This window comes from Chelonia mydas, chromosome 3 (assembly GCF_015237465.2).
Source record: "Chelonia mydas isolate rCheMyd1 chromosome 3, rCheMyd1.pri.v2, whole genome shotgun sequence".
NCBI lineage: Eukaryota > Metazoa > Chordata > Testudines > Cheloniidae > Chelonia > Chelonia mydas.
The window spans coordinates 125,806,348-125,827,506 of NC_057851.1; the positions used below are offsets into that span (position 1 = coordinate 125,806,348).

A 21,159-nucleotide genomic window follows, 5' to 3' on the forward strand; every position below is an offset into this window, starting at 1 on the left:
GGGTTCACATGATATGTAGTAATTAAGGCATAGTGCTATATACTGACTGATGACGGGAAAAAGAAATATTGAATGACTACCTGTCAGTGACCACTGTCCATCCCATGCACTGAACAGGGCAGTGTTTTGTGGAAAAAACAGTATGTGATCATGTAATTAAAGACTGTATCAGAATGCATATGCACAAGGAGGCCAAATTAAGATTATATAGGCAACCTCGATTCTGTCATTTCCCAGCTTGTGAAAACTTAATATTTTAATGTATTTTTTTCTGTGTATTTTCTATCTAGAAGCATTAATTAAAGAAAAGTTAGCAGCAGCAACACCTGTCTCTAGTCTAGTTCTAAAAACCAAAAAAGGCTGAGGGCTAGACCCACAAGGGACGTAGGCCTGGCATACACTACACATGCTTTGCCAGTCTAGCTCTTCTAGTATAGCTGTACTGACAGAGCCCTCTAGTGTAGATGCAGCATATGCTGTCAAGTTTTTCTGCTGGCATAGTACCACCTTCTATAACAGCATCACAGCTGTGCTGACAGAAGCCCTCTTCTGTTAGCATAGCAACACTGGGTGTTTTGCTGGCACAGCTATGTCAGCAGAGGGCAGGGGTTCACATCCCTGACTACCATAGCTATGCAGACAAAACTTTTTTTGTGGAGTACCAGCCTTTGGGGTTGCAAAGCTCAAGGTTGCAATGCCTACCTTCCAGGCACCTGGCCACCTCGTGGAATCCACAGCCCTGAGTTAGGTCCCCTAAATAAGCGCTTCTCAAGCTATCTGATGTGGGGGACTGGCATTTTTTTTTCCCCAATGTACACGCAGACCAGCAACCGATGGCTCGCGGGCGAGCACCAGTCCGCGGACCACCACTTTGTGTATCACTGCCCTAAACAATGCATGGGGAGATCTAGGCACCTAAGAATGTGATCTACAGAAGCCAACAGGCTGAGTGGGGAATTGCCCAAACTAGCCAATAGGAAATGCCAAGGAGAGGGGTGTGGCCTAAGCCCAGCACTTCTCAGGCAGTTAGGCACCCAAAATCTGGGCCAGAGGGAGACACCTATCTTTGCTTGGGATTCTCAGCTGTGAACCCTCTCCTAGAGTTGGGTGTCTAACCTGTTTTTTGCAAGAAACGTGGGAGGGAAAAGAGGCTTCCCTTATAACCTTTAGCCCAGTGGTTAGAGCACTCACCCAAGATGTGAGAATCAGTTCCCCCCACTGCCTGATGTAGAGCTGAACATGGCTTCCCTACCTTTCAGATGTGTGTCCTAATGACTGGACTATAGACCCATTCACATGTTCTATCTGGCCCAATGCACATTTAGTAATTTATACACAGCAGAACAGCGTTAACACAAGAGATGGAGAGAGATTCACACCAGACTACATCATAATCCAGTGGATAGGGCACCTCTCCTGAGAGTCGAGTATCCAGGTCCTGCTCCACATCAGACAAAGAGCAGACTGGAACCTGGCTGAGTGTAAAGGTTAAAACCCCAACTGTTCTGTGTGGGTTTAGGCATGCTCTGAGAATGCCCAATGGGTCAGGTCCCGCTGGCAAGGTAGGTGGGGAAACACCTCGTCTGAGGATCCCACTGGGCCTTGGGCATGAGATGTGCCCTGATGCCTAGACTCAGAGGCGCCGACTTACAGATTTCCCCAGAGGTGCTCAACCCCCACTCTGCCCCCCCCAGCCTCTTTCTGCCCCCTTCCAAGCACGCCCCATCCCCCCTCTGCCTCTTTCTGCCACACTCCTCCACCACCCCCCAGTGCCTCCTGCGTGCCACTGAACAGCTGACCACCGGTGGGCAGGAGACACTGGCGGGGAGGAGCTGATCAGCTATTTTTTTCCCGTGAGTGCTCCAGCCCCAGAGCACCCACGGCGTTGGCGACTATGCCTAGACTGAGGCAACAGTGTACATGCTGACTGGCAGAAATGTAGGTGCTTAGGGCAACTTTAACAGTGGAAACTCAGGTGCCCAGGCATGTTAGGCACCTTCAGGATTAGGTGGCAGGTGAGCGGAAATTTGAGGACCTCAGGGGCACCTAAATGTTGGACTTAAGTGCCTAAAATGGCAGTTAGGCACCTAAGTCCTTTTGTGGATCTAGCCCTGAGTGTGTTATATAATTAAAGGAATTACATTCATAACAGAGAGGCATAATTGCGGAAGACTCCAGCTTCCATTATCACCATGTTACAACTGGGTCAGAGTAGATAAACAGCTAATTTAGACTTAAAATAATAGGTTAACTTTGCATGAGTAGAGCCATTTAGAGCCTGAAAGTCAACAGACAAACTTCACAATTGATATGAACCTGTACTGTAAGCCAGTGTAAAATTTTTTTTGTTAAATAGAAGTAAAGCTATTAGTGCAGGATGCCTAGAAGATAAAATGAGAATATTCAAAAGAGGTTCCAAATGGCTTTCATTTAGCAAAAATGATCTTTGGTAACAGAGCAAAGAAATAAGTCCATTAATAAACTGAAGGATAACACAATACCTAGATCCTAATACTTGAAGAGTCAATAGTACTGTCATCAAACATACTTGACATAGAGGGAACATGGCTCTGTTGATGCATTTAGCCTACATTAAGAATGGTTTTAGTTGGATTTAATTTCATAAAATAATGTGATAGCCACTATGTGACTCACCATTGGTGCCAACAAGCAAAAGGTTCATGGTTCTTTACAAGCAACTCCTGTCTCAGAGCTGACAAACTCACTGCACCTAATATACCACTTTCAGGTATTTATCCATGAAGAGTAGCATGTGAGTTTTCTACTGAAAGCTTGTAACTTATCAATACTTGTAATCATTGTAAGATGTATGTAAGGGTAATATTTAAGGAATAATGTAACTATATTGAAAACTATACCTTATGGTCATAGAATAAAAGTTAGTCACCTGAGAATCATATTTCTCAGTAATGGCTCATTGAAGCGGGAGGGAGTTGTTATCCCGCCCTGGTCACATGGTGATGTAATGCAGTTGTCTACCCTTGCTCCATTCCAGAGCAGTCAATGGAAAACCATCAATGGCAATTGCAAACAATCTAAACCACTTAGAGATAAAAAGGAACATTATAACAGACAGGGGATAATCCTTTCTGTGAATAAAGACAAAAGATTAATTCAGTAGATCCAAGGTGTAGAAAGACACTCTACATTCATTCATTGAGGAGACATCTTGTTGAGGGGAAGTGTTTTATGAAAGATTGGATCCTGGCTTTTGGGAAGCCAGCCAACTCTGCCACAGATTGAACTGGGGGGGAGAGGGGAACCTACTTTATTAGATAGGAAAGGTAACTATTAAGTGTAGGCCCTCCTTTGTATTTTGTTTTATACTGTTGTTGCCCTGGAATGGAGGGGTGTGTTACCCCAGAAGTTGATCAAGCAAATTGCAACCATATTGTGTGCATTTAGCCACCATGAATTAATAAAATAGAACACCACATAGTTAAGGGTTAATTTGAACAAGCAGAGCTTCTGGAGGCCAGGTCAAATGCTAGCTGCATGTTTGCAGTTTCTGCTAATCAGAATGAGAAGAGGGGAGAAAGGAGTCAAGACAAAAATTGAGACTGAAATAAACTAAGAGGATGGAGATCTTGAGTTTGGGTGTCTTTGCTATGGAAGCTTATTAGACTAAGATTGTTAGGAATGTTATGTTGATAAGTAGTTGACTGAAGTTAGGAGAAGTGATGACCCAGTAGGGGTCACTATGAGTTATGTGTTTTGTAAAAATTAGTTATAAAAAGACTAGATAATAGAGTGTACTTTGGAGCAGTTCTCTAATGCTATCCTGAGAGACTGTTTCATGACACCATACTCCCTGGCGCGGAAGTGATCAGCTATCGCTGACCTGCTGCTATTTATTCAATACCATCTCAGATTCTAGGTAATTGTTTGGGATGTTTTAAACCTATAGCTTATGCCTGTCTGTGCTCAAATATAAAAAATTGTAGTTTTAGATACGAGCATGCTTGCATCAATCTGTCATCAGCCGCAAGTACTGTGTTCCTATTGTTTATACCTGACACTGCCTGGAGTGAAACAGTTAAGTTATGACTGCTTTGAGTTCTGAAAACCATGAGTAAGATTGTAATAATTGTTTATCAATTATTCTCTTTTGCTTCTAGTGGACCCAGTATTCTTTTTTAACATTATTTTATTATAAGTGCTGTGTTATACAGAAGTGGGGTCTTAAAGTAAAACTGGGGTACAAACAGCACCTTTGGGTGCAGAGGATCTGAGGTTTCTGTGAGTTGCCAGTGTGAGGGGCTGGATATCACAGGGGAACACTTCAAGGGACTTAGGGAATGGGGTGCACCTCCTGTTAACCTCCAAGGCAAAGACAGGGCTGGCATAGCCCAGAAGAGAGTGTTTGAGTGGCTGAAAGGCTGGTGGTGTTAGTGAGCTATTTTATCTTTCACAATTAGTTAGGAATGAAGTTGCACCATGACAAATGGAAAGGATAACTCTTCTTGACTATGATCTGCATTATAATCTGCTTATAACTGATCTCTGAAGAAGCACATAGATAGAAAACATAGATTGGTAAAAAAATCCGTATTAAATTGGTTTAATGAAACTATTGTCAAAGACAGCAATGATATTTAAACCATGTAAAAGCCATACGACTCAGAAAGAAAACTGGGTGAAGTTCATGCCACCTTTCGTCAGGGGAAAATGGGAAATCACTTAGAGGCTTAAGTCACACACTAAGAAGGAAATGATCTGGTCAGTTCTTGAACAGGAAACATTGAAAGACAATCTACGGTTGCTGCTGTGAGTGATGTTGGTGATTCAGCAGATGGCAACCTTCCTGCTGAACCAATGTCATAGCATGGTATGGGGGGCTACTGTAATACTGAACGTTTTCAAATGAGACAGACGAGCAAGGTCCTGACCATTTGTGTCATTCTAGATCATAAAGTAACTTTTGCAGGTGTAGTAATAATAGCACTGATGTCCTGGACAAATGCCAATTTTGTAAAAGTACATAGTGTCTCCTTAAATTTCTCTGCATGGTTACAATGAGCTACCCTGTTATAGAGAATCCAACATACCAAAATCTGTAGTAGGTCCATCAAGGCCAGTATCCTGCCTCTTGCTATAGCCTGTCAGATTTGATGCCACAGAAGGTGCAGAGCCCCTTAGTAAAGTACCTAGCCAATTACACAATGCGTATTCGGGGAGGAAAGAAATTCCTTCTTAACTCCCTAGCTAATTAGTTTACATCCTGATGCATAAGATATGAAATGCTCTTAAGGGTGCAGAACTCCAATGTTATTGGTAATATATTACCCTGTTGTTCTAGACTGTTGTGCAGTGGTATTGTGAGCTCTTAAACAGCCGCAGAGTTCTATAGTATAAGTGGCTGCATTTCAGTGAATGGTGAAGTGGTTCATCCACATGTTTCTTATGTGTCCATCTACATATGTAGTGATTTCATTCCTGTCAACTGGTGGAAAGACATTGAGAACTGGTGGTGCAATAATCTATTATATAACCTTGCATCAGATAAACAGGTACGAGTTGGTGTACACGCAGTCCCAATGATCATTGTCTTCTAAGTGGTTCCGAGGATTGTACCGCTAAACTGCATGCTCCCAAGAGTCTGGATCTGCAGTGGCAATGTGTTCTGACAACTCCAGTTTTGTACCCTTCCTTGATTTTTATTTTTCAGTCTCTCAGCTCTGTTGCTTAGCACAAAGAACTCTATGAGTATCAAAAGAAGAACTTCAAAGTTCTGTTTTTTTCTAGAGAGTGACAGAGACTATGGAGATCCAAGATATAGAATGATTGAGTGTGTTTGTGTGTGCATGCATGGGTGTAGACTTAAAGAATGAGGAAACATTACAGTTGGTTCATGTTTTTCTTTTGTTGCTGTTTGGAGAAAATAAGAGGTCCTGGTAATAAATCTGATGGATGTCATTAACTTGTCACAATTTGCTATCATCACTAGTTCTCATTCCTGGCATAACAGGCAGCAAATTCTGATGAGTAACTCTCACTCCTAAAATTTTGCTATCCAGGATAGAAGTATACAGGTTTAACAAGCTTTTTGTGGTAGCAATTTTTTATGGGGTAGCCTAAATTGATGGATTAAAACCAGTGATGTCTGTGAGAGAGGAATCCACGCAAAAACCTCCAAGCTGAAGACTGAGGTAAATAGTGGTCATAATATATGCAACAAATGGGCAAGGATATTCCAGGAAGATATACAGAGCAGCTATACATTATTTGGCTAGGAAGGTATTAAGTGTTTTGGGATTTCTCTAGTTTCAATCCCTACAAATTAAATATTGGATAAGAATATGAAATTTTACCATTGGATATTTTGATACATTTTGTGACATTCCAACTGGAAATGGAAATTTTCTTTTAAGTGAGATGCATGGCAGTTGTACAGACTTACAGATCAGACAAATAAGATAATGCTACACATTTTCAAAGAGGCAGAATTTAGCCCTTCTCTTTCTCAGTTCCTAAGACTTGTATAGCTTTTAATAGTCTCTTGTGTGTGTTGTCACTTCATTTGACCAAGGATGTAAAATATTTTGACGATACTAGCCATACCCGTCCACAATCTATTTTGTCCTTAAGAACAACCCCCGGGCTAGAAAAAAATCCTATTCTCAGACTGCCTAAGACAACCAAAAATCTCATCCTAACCTAAGACAGAAAATATCATATTGCCGCTATATAAATCCATCGTATGCCTACATCTTGAATACTATGTGCAGATGTGGTTGCCTAATCTCAAAAGAGATATATTGGAATTTGTAAAGGTACAGAAAAGGGCAACAAAAACAATTAGGGGTGTGGAACAACTTCCATATGAGGAGAGAGATTAATAAGACTGGAACTTTTCAGCTTGGAAAAGAGACGACTAAGGGGGGGGGGGAATACGATAGAGGTCTATAAAATCATGACTGGTGTGGAGAAAGTAAATAAGGAAGTGTTATTTACTCCTTCTCATAACACAAGAACTAGGGGTCACCAAATGAAATTAATAGGCAGCAGATTTAAAACAAATAAAAAGAAGTATTTCTTCACAAAACACGCAGTCAATCTGTGGAACTGGTAGCCAGGGGATGTTGTGAAGGCCAAGACTATAAAAGGGTTCAAAAAAGAAATAGAGAAATTCATGGAGGATAGTTCCACCAATGGCTATTAGCCAGGATAGGCAGGGATGGTGTCCCTAGCTTCTGTTTACCAGAAGCTGGGAATGGGTGACAGGGGATGGATCACTTGATGATTCCTGTTCTGTTCATTCCCTCTGGGGCACCGGCATGGGCCGCTGTTGGAAGACCGGATACTGGGCTAGATGGACCAGGCAGCTCATTTTCATTTCTACATCCCTTTTGCTGTCTCCACTCTATGCCCCCGTCTCCCTTATACACACTCATGTTTCAGAGTAACAGCCGTGTTAGTCTGTATTCGCAAAAAGAAAAGAAGGACTTGTGGCACCTTAGAGACTAACACATTTATTTGAGCATAAGCTTTCGTGAGCTACATGCATCCGATGAAGTGAGCTGTAGCTCATGAAAGCTTATGCTCAAATAAATGTGTTAGTCTGTAAGGTGCCACAAGTACTCCTTTTTCTTTATACACACTCAGACTCCCTTCTTCTGTCTCACACCTATGTCACATACTCCGTTCTGCTCTCATAAGCTACCCTTCTTCTCACTTACCCTCTTCTCACTCACGTATACCCGTATCGCTTTCTTCCCATTCACACACACAAATACCCCCAATTATGTATATCTAGATCTTTACAAAGGCTCCATTGCCTTATTAGCTGAGGTCTCACAAGGATTTAAAAAAAAAAAATCACAAAAGCAGTCTCACTATTCTCCCACCTATAGGGGAAACAGTTTGATTAATGTATAGACTTGTACATGTCTTGTGTGTCAATATGGGTGTAGTGTGAAAGAAGAACCTATTGTAGAAAAGCTAAGTTAAAGTTTTGCATCCAGTCCTAAATACAATGAGGTGCCAGGTCATTCTTATCTTTGCTGGGATGAGGCCCAGAGTAGGGTGACCAGATAACAAGTGTGAAAAATCAGGACACTTTTTTTGTTCGGGGGAAGGGAGAGGGATAGGTGCATATATAAGACAAAGCCCGTATTGTCTTTGTCCCGATATTACTGGGATGCCTGGTCACCCTAGGCCCAGCTCTCCCAGAGGTTCTGTCCCTTACCCGTGCGCTCCTGGGCCTCCTCAACGCTGGGAAGCTGCACAGGCCCAGTGGAGTGGAGCTGTGCGGAAAGGAATCGCTGGCCAGGGAGAACTGAGCTCTCAGGTAGCCGGGGAGGCCTTTCAACGTCAGTGCAGCAAACGTGCATTGTGCTGGCACCCCGTGCAGCAAAAGGAGGGGGTGGGCCCGGCGCTGCTTACTGCCCGGCGGCTAAACTTGCTCCCAGGCGGAGCTTCCGCCCACTCGCCCCAGCCCCCTTCTCCTCCCACGGTTCCCCCCGATCACCCCCCGCCCCCTTTCCTCTCTGGTCGCAGGCACCCCGCCTCTGTCTGTCTGACTCTCCGCTCCAGCCCGGAGGCGGGGCCGGGCCGCAGGGGCGGGCTCCGGCGCTGGGACTGGGAGCCGCTCGGAACCGAAGGGGGCGGCGGCTCCTTCTCGGCAGCGGCAGCATGAGCGGGCCGGGAAGTGGCGGGGAATCGGGGCTGCCGCCGCTGCCCAAGAGCCTGAGCGGGCTGCTGAACTCCTCCTCGGGCGGCGGCGGCGGGCGCTGGCGGGACCTGGAGCGGCTGTACGCGCAGAAATCCCGCATCCAGGACGAGCTGAGCCGGGGACGGGCGAGCGGCGTCGGCCGAGGCTCCCCCCGGCCGCCCAACCTGGACGCGGCGCTGGCCCTGCTCCGCAAAGAGATGGTGAGTGGTGGCGGGTTCAGGGCTGCAGGGGCTTGTCCCCCAGCGCAGAGCCGCGGGCGCCCCCCGGGGGAGCTGGCACCGCGGCGCTGCCCCGTGACACCCGGCGCCCCACGCAGCTGCCGCCCTGGCTGGAGCCGGCCCGCTCGGGAAGGAAACCACGCGCCGCCGGCTAGAAAGCGCCACCCTCGGAACTGCGAGTGAGGCGCCCCGCTGGTCTCGCCGCGGCCGTGTTGGGGTGGGGCTGGGGTTTGTTTGCACGAAGGAGGCAGGGATGGGGGAGCGCCTGATCTGAGGCTCGCACTAGAGGGAAGGTTTGGGGATGAGATTTGAGAGCTGAGACCATGGGTGCTGGGGTTGTTGCCGCACCCACGGATTGAAGTGGTTTCCATCATAGCCGGGCTTTGATGCTTCGATGGCTCTCAGCGCCCCCGATACGAGTTCCAGCACCTCTGGCCGGCACAACTGCTGGTTGGATCAGACCCTTCCCCTGCTCGGAGGCGGCCACGTCCAGAGTCATCCTCGCCCCTTCCCTCTCCCCCTCCCCGCATAGATGGTGTTTTAAAAGCCGTAGCACGAAAAAGAGGAATTACAGGGAAGCTGTTCAACAGGGCCCAAGCAGCTCAAGCTTTTAAGGCTCGTGTGGCTAAAGTACCCAGATCAGTTTTGAAAAGGAGAGGTCGGCTTCTAAATCACTGATAGTCTTCTGAAAATATTACCGTGTGCTCTCCAAGTAGCATAAGTAAAGTGTAAATCAAGCAACTTAAGTAGTTTTTACAGAGGCATAATAGTAATACTAAAAAAAAGTTATGAACACCCATAATAGTTACTTGGTGGGATAAATTAAGGCTGTAAATATTTAACATCTCCATCCCTAGGACAGACCAAGGGATTGTGAGGAAAGTATGCTTTTTGTGGTGTATCACAATTAAAGGGTTAATATACTTTTGCCTGAATGAAAATGACCCACCAAGCCAAAGAAATTACTAGGCTTCCTTTAGCTACAGATAAAATACACCCCTAGTTCAGTCTTTTTTTTCCAGTTTAGGCCCCTTTACATGCCCCTCTCCTTCCTCCTGCTCTATTGAAAATATTAATATTTTTAAAATACTTTTTTTTTTCCTGTGCTTAAAGTTGATTTAGGAAACACTCTTGCTGAAATTCTTTTCTTCTCCAGTTAAGTAAGATTTATTTTTGAAAATGCTTGATACAGTGATCAAAGCTTTAAAAAAAAAATTGTCTTTGAGTATTTGAATGATAAAAGTTTCTTGTGCTGTGTCAGTAGGGGGAAATCTGTTTATGTAGCGGATAGAGGTGTACTAAGCCTGCTCAAGCTGCCTTGCTAACAATAGCATCATCACTGAGGGTAGTATGGGTGATGGCTTGGGCTAGCTGCCTGAGTATGTTCCCTGGAGCGTCTGGGTGGATTTGTATTTGGGTGGCTAGGCCGAGCTCCATCCATGCTACCCTGGCTATGCTGATGTTTTTAGTGTGATAGCTTGAGCAGAGTTAGCACACATCTGTCTACTGGAGCTGGGAAGCATGCTCCCAAGTGCTGAGTATACATATTCTTAATATGACTTTCTTCTCTGAGAATGGGTTATGTTAAGAGTGTTATGAGCTCTTGCTACTTTGCAAAGGGCTGTAGATAGGGCAAAATCCATGACTGATCATTGGTTTAAACGGAGTTGCACCAGTGTTAGAATTATTAATATTTGAAATTATTAATATTAATAATGATGTGGGAAACCACCAAACATGAACTTTACCATAAATTCCTTTATTAAATCCAAAGGCCAAATAGTATTTATACAATTGCTCTAAACATGCCTAAAAAGCCTAACTAATAAGCAATTTACTACATCCAAACAGTAACAAACCACTTATAAGCATTTGATCAAGATACTTACAAACGGGCTAAACCCAGGGGTGCTTAGACCCATATTGGTCAGCTCTACTGTGGCCCAGCAAGAATTAGCAATGAATCCTTTAAGAGTTTATACCTTTTTGACAAACAAGTGATGTCATTGCCAAATTACTGACTTCAGCTAAAAATCAATTTGAGACAATTTGCTTTTATTTCCAGTCTTAATCCAAAAAAGGTTTACAGCGTCCTCTCTTCCCAAGGCCTTTCCTTTCTTATCTTCTCCCCCCACTCTTTGTTTACCAGCAGAACAGTGGGAAGATTTGAGCTTGTTTCTTTTAAGACAGTTTTTCTTTGTCTTGTTACTGCAGGTCTTTAGTTATTTTGGAACCATACGTCCTTTCTACACTACAAGTAATACTACTTAATTCTATTGGCCTTCTTTTATTTGCTGATTGGGGCCTTCTCCGTACTAGCCACAAACTATAAAGCAAATACCAAACTTAAGCTAACTCTAATTCTTTAATTTTATAAAAAGAATAGGAGTACTTGTGGCACCTTAGAGACTAACAAATTTATTAGAGCATAAGCTTTTGTGGGCTACAGCCCACTTCATTGGTTGCATAGAATGGAACATATAGTAAGAATATATATATATATACACACACACACACACAGAAGTTGTATGTATATACAACTTCCAACTTCTCTGTATGTGTGTGTGTATATATATATATTCTATATATAGCACACATACATACAACTTCTCTCTGTGTGTGTATATATATATTCTTACTATATGTTCCATTCTATGCAACCGATGAAGTGGGCTGTAGCCCTCGAAAGCATATGCTCTAATAAATTTGTTAGTCTCTAAGGTGCCACAAGTACTCCTGTTCTTTTTGCGGATACAGACTAACATGGCTGCTACTCTGAAACCTTTAATTTTATACTTATCCTACAATCAGTGTTGTGTTTGTTTTGTCTGATAAGGTGTTGCTGCCAGCCTGTAGAATGCTCCTCCTCAGTATACTAAGAAGACATTTTAAATGCTAAAATCTTATTCTGTCACAACAAAAGTGTTTCAACAACTAGACAGTTTTATTAGTGTCTTCAATTTCATGTTGGAGATATCAATTTGCATTGACTTCGAGCAATCGTTTTTAGGTGGTTGTCAGATGCAGTGTAGCTCTATGGACTGCAAACTCTGATTCAGCAATGTTCTAAAGGGCAACAGGAAAAAAATCTCAGTTTTTCATAATATGTATCATCACTGATTTCAGGAAGTGATAGAAATTTGAATGTCTTTGGATGGAAAAACAAGTGAGAAATGCACATCAAATGGCTTAAATTAGAATATCTCTTTGATGCTATAGATAGAATATCCTTAGTGATAATCTGGTTAAATAAATCTTTTGAGGAGTAAATATTTTACCCACTGGAACATATCTCCAATTTAGGTGCAGTTGTTAACAGACAAATGCAGGAGTCTCTAACGTTTTAGTAATAGGTCACCTATTTTCTCTTGGACAGGTAGTACTATAATATAACTAATATACTGCAAACTTAATTTTTTTACACTATACGAAATTAAAATAATATTGAGCATGTTTTTGATGCTTAAACAGTAGAAAACACCTTGTGATAAGATTCTAATGTCAATATGGGGGGGAAAATATGTACCAGCATTCTTCCCTCCATACCCAAATGAAGTTCTCTGCATTGATTTTGAAGGGGACAGTAGTAGATTTAGAAAGGAGTAAGGTTTTTGTCTTTTGCGGGGGAGGGAACCCTCTCTGAACTGTCATTCGTGTAAGGAGTAGGTACAGTGACAACTTATACTATGCCTTTTGCGGTGTCTACAGTGAACACTTTGAGCGAGCGAACTTTTTCACCATACAAGATCAATTCGCTAAAGTCTGAAAAAATGCAGTACCAGTAGTCTCATTAGCAACATGCCAAGAGCCAGAGACTGTATTTTTATCTTTCTTGATAGATCTGTTTCCTTTGTTTGTCTGAGATATGGAACAAATACAGAAAAACAAGATATTAACAATTGTTAGTACATATTAGTAAAGACATGTTAGCCCTTTGTGTTTAAGACGTTCTCTCTGTCTATAGTGGTTCTAGAAAATATAGCACAAAATCAAGGACTACATACTGGCCTTGTCTCTGTACATAGGTTCTACTGAACATGAAAGATGCTGAGTGTCTGGGTCTGAGCCATAACTTGAAAATAAGATACTGATTATATCAGATTGTACTACATTAAAATTAAACCTGCCTTTACCTTGTTGAACAAAACAAACAGTGAAAAACAATAATTATTAGAATGTCTATTCTAGTCCATTTCCCAGCTAGTGCAGAATTTGTCTTCACAGAATGTTCTCAAATGTGTTTAGCTGAAATTCTTCTTCCATTGGTAAGAACTCCATTACTTCCAACAAGACATAGACCTGAGTGTCTAGAATCTTTTTCTGTTCTCCAGCCTAAAGGTTTTCTTGCTCAACTTCAACTCACTACCTCTAATTATTCTTCCCTGAACAATTCTTAACCTCAATATTGATGCCCTCTAAATATTTGTAGATACTATTCACCTCTGAGGTAAGATTGCCTAATCTTTCCTCTGTATGTGTGTGTGTACATGTAGCCTCACAACATGCTGCTCGCATGCTTGCTTGGGGTGAGTAATTTGTTTTGATCGCTAGTTGCCATCTTAAGGATGTAGACTTTGCCTGGGCTGCTAAATATTCATTAGCCCTTACAAGGCTGAATAAGATCTTATCCTGTGATTTGAGCGGAGTAGGGGTTTAAATTCAGCAACGGGTATCCCATTCTTCTTTTCTCTGTCACGCTCATTCCCTGGAGGGGAGTTGCATTAGTGCTGCTTTGCCAAGGCTGAGAGAAACAGAGGAGAGAGAGCAAATGATGTGCTCCTGATCCTGCTTCACTTTTTGATGGGAGAAAAGTTTGGTGCTGGGGTAGCAGCACATGGACAGCACTGGGGAGAGGAGAAGGAGGAGGGGGCAGCAGCTAGAGGAAATCATGAAGATGGAAAGAAAAACAACAGATGTGAGGGTTATGAGGGAGTTGTGGCAGTGGTCTAGTGACATCTAACTTGACAACTGATGTCCAGCTTTCTTTAACTAGAGGGAGGCAGTTTGTGGGACATTAATGTATCCCTTCCTTCACCTCAGAAATGGAGGACCCCAAACAAAGAGCTAAGTGTGTGTTGCTTTTATCTTGTTTACCCATGTGTTGTATCTACCTGTCCTCTCTTCAGGTATTTGAATCCTAAGATCTCTGGGGCAGGCACTGTCTTTTTGTTTAGTGTGGTCTTGATTTCTGATTTGGGCCTCTATGTGCTACCACAGTACAAATAATAAAAATAATAAATATTTTTTCCCTTTCTCCAATTGTTGGTTATGGTAAATTTCTTCCCTGGGACTAACCCTGATTAGGCACTATGTGTCAAACTAATTTTTGTTCTCAGAAATTGGTAGGTATGGCAGTTCACTTAAGTTTTAGCTGTGCAGCATTTTTAACATATCTCAGATAAAGGAGATGTTTGGTTTGAGCATTTCCTTTGGTCAGTTGAATACTCTTAAAGGTATATTGGACCTTCAATGCTAGAGTGAGGAAATTCTTTCATATTAAATGGCTAGCTCTGTTTTTCTCCCCTCTGGTCTCTGCCTGCTTTGTACCTGACTGGGGCATGTGTACGCTTGCCCACACACGGATTCATGTAATTCTGGTGCCCTAGCTACATGGAGAAAGGTCAGCTCCTCCCACTGCTCAAGTCTAATCTGTCCAGGTTGTCTAGGGTAAAATTTTCAAAAGTACATAAATCACTCGTTTAAATGGAACTTCAACTCCTAAACCACTTAAATGCTTTTGAAAATTTTACCCTTAGTCCTGGACTCAAGAAGTTGGGACATGAGGCAGCTGACTTGATTTGTTTGCCCCGACACAGGGCTACAACATAATGTAACACAGTCCAGCAGGCTACTTGAAGGCAACTAATAGCTACAATCTCCTGAACAGTGGGATAAAGGTATACACCATAGCTTCCAGTCCTGCAGATTTCTAGAATGCTTTGATGTGGGCACTCAGTAGCTTGATCTTTATGCTCCCTTAGTTATACAGATTTGATAACTTTTTAGTTACACTCTAACCTCATTGTTCCTGGATTTCTGAAACAGAATAGCATCTTGCACACAGTCTGTATAAGGAAGATGAGTAAATGGGACAGATGTGGTCGCACCTGTAAATCTATCTTGGGCATCACAGGGCGTACAAAGTGTTTGAGTTCTCTTACATTGCAGCACACCGGCCTAGGATTGCACAGCTTTTTGCCCAGTAAACAGGGCATGGTAACATGACTGAATCACGAGGAACGTTTTGCCACATTTTATACCATGGAACACTGCTTTCTCCACAGCTGTTTCATCTGGCTTATCAGTGGGGTGGATATGGCCTTTCTTTCAAAGTGACACACAACTCATCCTCTGAACCTGAGTAGCTGTGGGGAAAAGTGTGCAAGTGCCACCATACTACAATCAAATCACATTTGAAATACCAACGTGTCTTTATTTTTTTTTCCCCCCAATAGGTTGGCCTTCGGCAGCTGGATATGTCATTGCTATGTCAACTATACTCTCTTTATGAATCAATACAAGAATACAAAGGGGCATGCCAAGCTGTATCTAATGCAGACTGCACATATGCTTTGGAAAATGGCTTTTTTGATGAAGAGGAGGAATATTTCTAGGAACAACACAGCAGGGACAAAAGTGCATGGATCAGTCTTTCACCCTGCGTAACTCCCATTTCCAAGAAAGATTCCAGTCTATCTAGATGTCTCTTCTTGGGGTGGTACACCCCTGCTACCTTACCTGTTGTTAAATTCATTTATTTCTGGCAGACTGTCAATACAAGTTACACATGCATAAGCTACGTCAGGAAAGTGATGTGCTACACGTGTTTTGAAAAGTCCTCCAGCATGTTTGACAGGTGGTATCATTCTTAATTTGCAGGCTGGGTGTTTCCAACTTACTAATTTTTGGCAAGTAACTTACAGCTATAATTTTGATGATACAAGAGGGCGAGAACATCCTGAGTGTTCTCATAAATCTTTTATAATTGTGGTGTGAATAACTATGGATGGTATGCGTTTGTCAACAGTACAGATAGATACTGTTTGAAGAAATGATTTGATACACACATTCCAAGCTGTACTAAGCTAGTCTGCTCTTATTAGCCATTTCACTTAACTCCAGTTCTGCACTGGGTGGATTGTTTACACAATTTCTCAGATATTTGTCTTTCTCCCTCTCTCTATATAAAACCATATTTTGCCATGTTCTTTTCCTCCTAGCCCAAAAGCTACATGTATGCCAGTGAATGTTATCAATACCTTTTTTTATTTTTTCCTGCTGATCTAATTCACTTTGTTAGTGCTACCAAGGGGCTATAACTTTTACATTGACTTCTAGAGATGTCTTGCATAAACATAGTTCTGTGAGTGCTAACATCTGTTTCAGAATGGTTTACTCAGCTTTTACTGTATTGAATAGTAAAAGCACAGGTTTAATCAGTCTGTCAGCCACTGTGTGGCTTGTAATAAGCCAAACTCTTATGCAAGTGTTTTCAATCACATGAAAATGAAGTATCAGGAGACCTTTAATACAAGATACTGGGACAACTGCAATATTTTGTACTGGGTGAACTTTGTTTTTGGAAGGTAACCTTCAACTTTTTAAAAAAACCTACAAAATAAGTACGTTGGGAGTATAGTTTGCATATGTTAACGCTTTTGAGACTACCATATTTGCTTAGAACTAAGCTTGAAGTATAATTTTTTGTTTTCAGAGCTTTTTAAAGCCTTAAACTAAGTTTATTATGATTTAGTAGTGCAAGTGTGTATGTGTGCACATGTGTGTAATATTGAGTGTGTTCAAAATGTATCTGGGAGTAGCCAGCTCTTTGCACCATTTTAAAGTAAAATGGCAGTGTTCAACGTGGCTAATTCCCTTTAAATTTAGAAATTTAAAAACTGCTGTAAAATTCTGACATCAGACTTTGATACAAGCTAATAATTTGGGCTGCCTTGAGAAGAAAGGGAGAGAACAACTAATTAGTTTATATATTATAAACTTTCTAGTTTCCATCCGTGAAAGGACTAACATGCAGGAATCAGTGGTTTATTAAGGTGTTCACTTGGCTATCTCAAATTAACTTTTAGAGAAGCTGTCCTGAATTTAGGATTTGTAAAATGCTTACCTTGGAGTATCACGCTTCACTAGCTATGCTGAAGGCTGGTCGTAAAGGAAAATGGCGTTGTACACTTAGGCAGCATACAGTGTCTTTAAAGCAATTATTGTAGATGTAGTATTTGCGAACCTTCATAAGACAAATACCCACATTGTAGCTACATTTTTGATCTCTGAACTAAGTCTTGTGTTGCGTCAGTATAGCGATGCCTTAATTGGCCACAGTTTCTGTTTTAAAAACAGAGCGACCTTAAGGGCTTATTCTTCAAAGGATGTTTGCCTGGTTCATGTGTCTGGCACACATTCAGTTTACACCCAGGATCACATCCAGTTCTGCAGGTAGTTCCCTCCTTAACTGTCAACAAAAGCTAGTAGTATACAATGTGTTGCATTGACATAAGTGAAGATAGTTTGGGTTGTTGTTTGTGTGTATTCTCCTTTAAACTGTGATAGCAATGGAATCTAAACTCAACAAAAGTAAAGCTTCTGGATAGGAAAAAGCTATTTCATGTGAAGTAATTTGTGTTTTTACCTCTTTAAATGTGTACTACAGAGTGCTGACGTTTAAAAAAATAATAATTTCTGACCTAATTCACTCAGTAAGGCATAAGTGAAAAATGAAACAATGGAGTTCGATAAGTTTCATATAGCAAATGTAGTAATCAAAAAGACAACTTCTGTATTTAGGCAGTTCTCATGTTTTGTGTGTATATTCAGCAATTGTACCCTTGTCACCATGGTTAGTCTTTCAAATGTATTAAATGTAATCATTTGGATACAACTTGCTATACTCCTGGCATTAAAAAGGCAAGTCCTATTCTATTTACATCCCCCTCTTTTCCTGACCCATCCCCAAAATAAAAATGTGTGTGGCATAAAATGTAAAGTTGCATGAATGTTAGTTCATTGTACTGAATTTCAGAAATACTCAGTTCTAGGAACAGTGTTTTCCTCCTATGTACTGAAGAAAAGCCATGTTTTGGTCATAATGGAAAGGAAATTATATGAAAATAGAATATCTGTATTTATTTGCAATAGGAATGCCCCAGTATTCTGGTTAAGTTGTTTTTGTGTTTTCAAATTAAAACAGACATAGATTTTTTTACTTGTAATTTAAGGGTCCAATCCTGCAAATACATGTAAACAGTTTACTGATGGATGAAGTCCTAATGACTTCACTGGGACTGTGCTCGTGAGCAAGATCACTCCTGCATGTATTTGCGTGACTTGCCCTAATAGAGCAACTTCCTCCACAGGAGCAATTTGGCTTATGAGCAAATGATGGCTTGATGATGGTTTTTAAATCCCCGATGGTCTTTCTACCTCTCAAAGCATAACAAGTTTTCAGTAGAGCCCTGCAGCAGGACTGGGATCCTGTGGGTCCCAGATGGACCCGCTGCCATAATACAGTAGTGGGAGTGGGATAAAAAAAATCAAGAAACAATGTGTGAGCAGATACGAGTGAGTATTGCAGGGCCAGACAGGAGCGGGATTAAAAAAAATAGTTCCACGTAGGGCTCTAGTTTTGAGTACAAATGAATTTTTGGACTGTATTCTTCTTGTCTCTCAAAGTTCACTTCAGAAAAAATTTGAAACTATTAGATAAGTCTTAGAGCACCTTCAATTCTAAAGGATCCAAAAGTGTTTTACAAATTGGAGTAGTATAGCTAAACACAACTGAAATGCAGTCAAGCTGGAGCAGAAGTCAGTAGCCAGCTAGTGCACTGCACAATAACAGGAAGAGCGGAATTTGGCCATATCTTTTGAAAAGTGCCATATGATCTCTGATGTCTACCCAGAGCAGCCGGGACCTTGTTTTTAAGGTTCCACTGGAATGGCACCACTTCATGATATAATTTTATCTACATTGGAAGGCACTTTTGAACTTAGAAAGCAGGGTCCTTTATAGAGATTTCAGAACAGTTGTGGTCCCTGCTCCTAAGGCTTTCAAATGCAGAACTGTAAGCTAGACAAAAACGGATAGAGAGCAGGTTGAAGGTTAAAACCAAATATTTGTATTTATATAGTGAGCATACAGTGTTCCAGGGATTTCTACACCTGATATATTTAGATCACTAAGTCATATCTCTCTCCCAAGTTCTCTGACTAGATAAACTCAGCTTGTGGAGTAACTTGTGTGAGAGATGCTGCCAGCTCAAACCACACAACAAAGCTTTTCCCATTCATCTCCCTATTTCCAGCTTTAATTATATATTCCCTTTTTAAGGACATTCTTGAGGAAACTCATAAATTCTCTGTAATACCCTCACATATCTCTTTCAGGCTTTTAGCAGATGGATTTGTTGCAGCCCTCAATTTTTTCTCCCTACATACCAAAAAATAAAGCTGAGATGAACATAGCTGACTTGCAGCTACTTGTAGAATGTCTTCTTATGGCAAAATACTTTAAAGTCAACAGGTGGAGGACTGAGTCTCTGACTTGTAGGGCCAGCAAAACTTAAGCTAGTGGTTAAAAAGAAAAACAGCAGCGACTGGTTGCAGCTAAACAAATATTTACTAGGTCAGTATAGACATGACTAACTTGTACAGTATCTTTGTGAAATAGTAGAGGTTGTTACACTCAACATATTTGACTCTAAAGTAAGGAAATTAAAAGTTTCCTACTACATACTCTCTTCTGCTCCACAAATACTGTAAATCCCTACTAAACAATAAAACAGGGTGTGGTGGAAAGTCAGCATCCCTATGGAGCAAATTTAAGAGTGGCATATGATATTTGGAATACTTAAGTCACAAAGGAGAATTTTTCAGAAACTCATGAATGACTGAGAGGAAGGATTATAGTTGAAACACTTTACAACCTTATTAACAGTGTTTCCTACTGAGTGAACACTAAAGTTATAACTATTTGTCCTGTCCAATTAGTGCTGTGGTGTTAGCTGGTAACCTGGTAATGTCAAAAGGGCCAAGTTCTTTTTACTAACTTATTCTGGCATATGCCTTCTGATAGTACAAGCAGTGAGTTGGATGTTGAGTAAATGATCTAGCCCCTATCATGGCTGTGTCATCCAGAGCTGTTAAGCACATCCATTCACCATCAAGAGGATAAAAAGGGCAGTTCATAAGTATAACTTGAACTCCACAGGGGCAGGGTGGGGAGCTCAAGAAGCCTCAGCAGTAGTTAATACCCCCCTGCAGCGCCCCCCCCCCCCAACCCGGTGACCACAATAGAGCCTGTTGTAACAAAGAAGGATCTTTTGGTTCATATAGTTGTTCTCTGGAGGCATGCAAGAGCCAAGCCAGAGAGATGAGGGGACTCAGACCTGAGTTGTCTATCTGCCAAGAAATTCACCACTGATCCAAAATATAATCCGGCACCACTTGTTGCTGCTGTTCTGATGTACTGTCAGAAAGGCTCAACTTTTCCAGAAAAGGAGTATCTTGACTTTAACTGGGATTTTGACGTGACTTTGAGATGAAATTATGAAGTAAGCTGTCTTGATAGTTTACCACATATAATAATGTAGCCAGGGCCCTGCCTTCACACCTGACTTCCAGGGGAGCATGGTAGTCAGGACCAGAAGGTTGGAAATGAGTTGTCTGGGTTGCACCGATGATGATATGAAGGGCAGAGTTGATCACTGAGTCCAGCTTTCCACAATGATGTCTGGAGCCCCATGCGGCTGCACAGTATTTGGCAGGTGCAATAATTAGGGCATTGGTAGATGTCTATAAGGTTGCAGCACTTCCACCCCATGAGTTGCCAGCAAGAGGAGTGTGACACTCAGCTGGATTTTAGGGAGTGTCTTCTTTGAAAAGTACTTAGCCAAGATGTCAAGATCAGGTAACAGACAGGACTCCAGTGCCTCAAGCTCCTTCTGACTCTTGCCAGGTAGATGCCTTTAGTGTATGCAAACTTAGCTGCCGACGTGGGCGGCAGGTCAGTTGTATATATATTAAAGAGCATCAGCATTAGTACAGATCCCTTGGGAAGTCTGTTGTTCATACAATATGGGTTCCTTGAAGCATCTCCACACTTGGTGATCACTGTTCTGTTATAAATGAGCTGCATAATAAAATCTACACATTTCTTGTCCAGGACAATAAAGTATAATTTTAGCTTATTAGCAGCTTGTTTTACTAACTGAATAAGGTAAAAGCAATTTATAT

General features: G+C 41.7%; 1 protein-coding gene across 2 annotated transcripts in view; it reads left to right on the plus strand.

Moving 5' to 3' along the window:
- Positions 1-17,914, plus strand: part of FAM89A (family with sequence similarity 89 member A) — a 49,165-nt gene extending 31,251 nt beyond the window's left edge. Inside the window, exons 1-2 of one of the 2 annotated variants that reach the window (XM_037895210.2) lie at positions 8,492-8,895; positions 15,369-17,914. In XM_037895210.2, coding sequence (XP_037751138.1) covers positions 8,656-8,895; positions 15,369-15,527 — 399 coding nt within the window. In that variant the 5' untranslated portion in view covers positions 8,492-8,655 and the 3' untranslated portion in view covers positions 15,528-17,914. Of the gene's footprint in view, positions 1-8,491; positions 8,896-15,368 lie in introns of those variants that run through there. The other variant, XM_043543273.1, reaches the window with a different exon arrangement.
- Positions 17,915-21,159: the final 3,245 nt, after the last annotated feature.